General features: G+C 61.5%; 1 protein-coding gene across 1 annotated transcript in view; it reads left to right on the top strand.

Annotated features, from left to right (window-relative positions):
• EMIHUDRAFT_317489 (hypothetical protein) overlaps positions 1–891 on the top strand; it is a gene marked incomplete at both ends in the record, with an annotated part of 1,545 nt that extends 654 nt beyond the window's left edge. Inside the window, one exon of the mRNA XM_005792107.1 lies at positions 76–891. Within this exon, the coding sequence (XP_005792164.1) occupies positions 76–891 (816 nt within the window). The remainder of the gene's footprint in view (positions 1–75) is intronic.
• Positions 892–3,697: the final 2,806 nt, after the last annotated feature.

The raw sequence follows: 3,697 nt of genomic DNA, 5'->3' as shown, positions 1-3,697 counted from the left end.
GCCGCGGACATTGCCCGTCTCCACTCGCGCGCGCCGCTCCCTCCCCTCTCCTGAGCCTCCCGCCCCGTTACGCAGGATTGCATCAACTTTTGCGTCGAGTTCAACAAGCACCTGATCCACTTCTCCACCTGCGAGGTGTACGGCCGCACGCTCTCCTCGTACGGCCTCGACGCGGCCGACCCGAAGAACTACATCCTGGACGAGGAGACGACGCCGATGATCATGGGCGCCGTCTCCGCGCAGCGCTGGTGCTACGCGTGCGCCAAGCAGCTCGTCGAGCGGCTCATCTATGCGCACGGCACGCAAAACGGGCTCAAGTTCACCATCGTGCGGCCGTACAACTGGATCGGGCCGCGGATGGACTACATCCCGGGCGTCGACGGCAAGGACGACGGCCAGCCGCGCGTGCTCGCCTCCTTCATGACGGCGCTCATGAAGGGCGACCCCCTCGTCCTCGTCAACGGCGGCGAGGTCTTCCGCACGTTTTGCTACGTGGACGACGCGTGCGACGCGGTGGTGCGGATTGTGGAGCGACCCGAGAAGTCGCAGGGCCGCTGCTTCAACGTCGGCAACCCCGACAACAACATCCGCATCTCGGACCTCGCCGAGCTGATGATCGACATGTACTCGAAGATCACGGGCAAGCCAAAGGGCACGACCGTCAAGATTTCGGGCGAGGAGTACTACGGCGCCGGCTACGAGGACTCGGACCTGCGCATCCCCTCGATGAGCCTAGTCAACAAGCAGCTCGACTGGAGCCCAAAGACGACGCTCAAGGAGGCGATGGAGTCGACCATGCGCGTCTTTATCGACAAGTACGCCGACAAGCTCGCAAACAAGAAGCGGTCGGCGGACGAGGCGGCGCCCGCTATCAAGGCTGCCAAGGTCTAACCTGCGCACGGGGGACGGCACAACGTCATCTCGCGTTGCGCGGTCGGCCCCTGTCGCGATTTGAAACTCTAGAGAGAGGCGATAAGAAGAGGCGATTGCGGTGACTCTTATTTAAACATGGATGTGTCGTCCCTGGGTCTGTGTGTGTGCTCGTATACTATAGTGCGCCTTGCGGCGGCGGCTGCGTTTCGTGGGTCGTCCAAAGCTAAAGGTGGCTAAACCCCGTAAGGAGGTTATCATCGAAAGACATTCGGAAGATCCGCAGGACTGGAGCCTCTGGGGGGGCGCGGGGGCCCCCGGAGGCCGGAGGCACCGTGCGCCGCGCAGCAGTACGGAAATGGGGGACTAGGTCCAGCCCTGGGTGGCGCAGATCTGACGTTTTGTGTCTGTAATAGATAAGATGAGAGTGAGGTTGAACTGGACCCAATCAAAGTCGGCGGGCGAGGGGGGGGGGGGGGGCGACGAAAAACGGCGGTCGCATTTGGGCACATGATTGGGAGAACTCTGTGGTGGACCCGCTGGGCGAAAGGAGCTCGCAGACCGTTGCGTTGGGCCTCACGATGTCATCGAGCGGAGCGAGCGCGAGCGCGGCGACCATGCAGCGGCACCAGGAGCAGCGGCGCGCTGACACGAGCGCGCTCGCCGATGCGGCGAGGGGGCAGAGGCAGATGCCCGAGCTGCCGCTGACAATCGTCAGTGACAATCGTCAGATGACAATCGTCAGATCCGTGTTTTTTTGGTCTTGCGGTACATCTCTCCGCTCGCCACCTCACGCTCCGCCGTCCGGCCATGGATGGTCCGATGGAGCTCGCCGAGCTCCATCGGACCATTCCAACTCCGGTCACCGAGTCTGAACGCGCTCAGCCTCAGGAGGTACCAAACCGCGCGAATTCTGCACGCCTCGCTGCACCGCTGGCTTGACTGAATCAGGCAGCAGCAGGCTGCTGCTGCTGCCACAGCAGCAGTCTGCTGCGGCCCTAATACGCAAGTTGATGACTAGCAGCACTGCCGGGGGCATTCGAGCCGCCACAGCCGGTGTGCGGCTGTGCACTGCCACCTGCCCGCGGCTACGCACAATGTGCGCTCGCATTGGATGAGCCCTGCTGATGGACCTGCATCGCCTAGCTGCACGAGAGCAATGCCGCAGGCAGTGGCCGTGGCATACACTGCGAGCACACTTGGTGCAGCTGCGAGGTGCAGCAAGAGCACGTCGTTCCTGCCTCTGATGCCACTCTCGCGGCTTGCAGCGCGTCACTCGCGCATGCTCTCCAGGAGCTATGGCGGGCGCGTGTGTGGGGCTGTAGCCTGTGTTTGGCCGGTTCTGACCCGTTTACTATCAGTATCATGTCCGGGCCACAAAAAATCGCACACGGGTAGCGGCTCAGGGGCCCAGTAAGTCGCGGAATCGCCAAATGTCACAACCTGCGCCACCCAGGGCTGGACCTAGTCGGGGCTCCGGCTCCGTTAGTCTCCGTTAGCACCAACTTCCCGATTAAGTACGGTTAAGTAGAGGGCAGATTTGGAGAGAACTCGAGGAGTACATACAGATAGACCCTCCAACCATCAGAAAACTCCGACCTGATTGGTCGTACTGACCGCCGACAGATCACTCCAGACAGCAGACAGGCCGACGTCTGCACACGGCCGGCCGGGCGAGAGGCTTGACACGATCCGACCCTGCGAGACCCTGACGCTGCTGCTCTAGCTATCAGACATGCACTGCTGACTGCTGCCACAATGTGCGACCGGTGCTGGCCCACTTGGCGGCCTTCCCGGTCAGTGGTGAGGCGCAGTTCAGAGCTGTCGATGGCGCGATGCCGCACTGGTCCCACATTGGTAACACGAGACCACCACGTTTGCCGGTCCAAGAGAGAGGCACTGGTGCTGTCCTGAGAAGGTGCGTGGTCCCTCTTGACTGCCCTGCGCGCGAGGCTGTGTAGGCATAGCCTCGAGAGTGCCAGCAGCCAATCCGAGGCGACGCGCATTGCGTCAGAAGCGTGCACACGTTGGAAGGACACCTTCCGACTGGCCGTACGATCAGGTCGTCACTGAATGCTTGATACTAAGGCCGCGAGCTATGCAGGTGATCAATTGTGCAGCATGGCACGGTCAGCAGCGCCGACAGGCTGTCGCAAGGCGTGATAGCATGGCCGCAAGTACGCCGAATTCCCATGAAAAAGTGAAAAATCGCGCAAAAAAACCGAAAAAATCGGCGCCTGCGGCGGGCCATGGGACCCCATCGCCCCCCCGCATGGATACCCTCTAGGGCCCCCGCGCCCCCCCACAGAGACTGGAGCGAAAAAAAAGCAAGCGAGTGCATTCGGATTCGCAGGGAAAGGGCTGTAAAGTAAACACGCGTCTCCGAGGGTTAGCTCCGTGTACCAGGTTTCCCCTTAACTGCAGAACGCCCCCTCTACTCGGAGCTAGTGGACACAGACGAAACACCACACGTCACGACGCACTTGGAGCACTTGGAGTGCAATCAGTAACCTCACATCCAGGGCCGAGGAGCTCAGAAGCGCACCCAGCGGGCCGGATGATCGGTGTCGGGTTGCGGGCAAGAGAGCCCTAGCCCCGGGGGTGCGCGTTCGCAGGGCAAGGGCCTTAAAGTAAACACGGGTCTCCGAGGGTTGGTTCCGTGTACCGGGTTTCCCCTTAACTTCAGAACGCCCCCTCTACTCGGAGCTAGTAGACATGACACTGTACACCACGCACGACATAAACATTTTTTTCGTGTTCACGACTTCCGCGCTTTGACGCACGCTCACTTGACGCTCACGCCTGGCGCACAGGGCCTCGGATCCCT

This window comes from Emiliania huxleyi (genome assembly GCF_000372725.1).
Source record: "Emiliania huxleyi CCMP1516 unplaced genomic scaffold EMIHUscaffold_1098, whole genome shotgun sequence".
Lineage (NCBI taxonomy): Eukaryota > Haptophyta > Isochrysidales > Noelaerhabdaceae > Emiliania > Emiliania huxleyi.
This window is presented reverse-complemented; position numbering and strand designations above follow the sequence as displayed.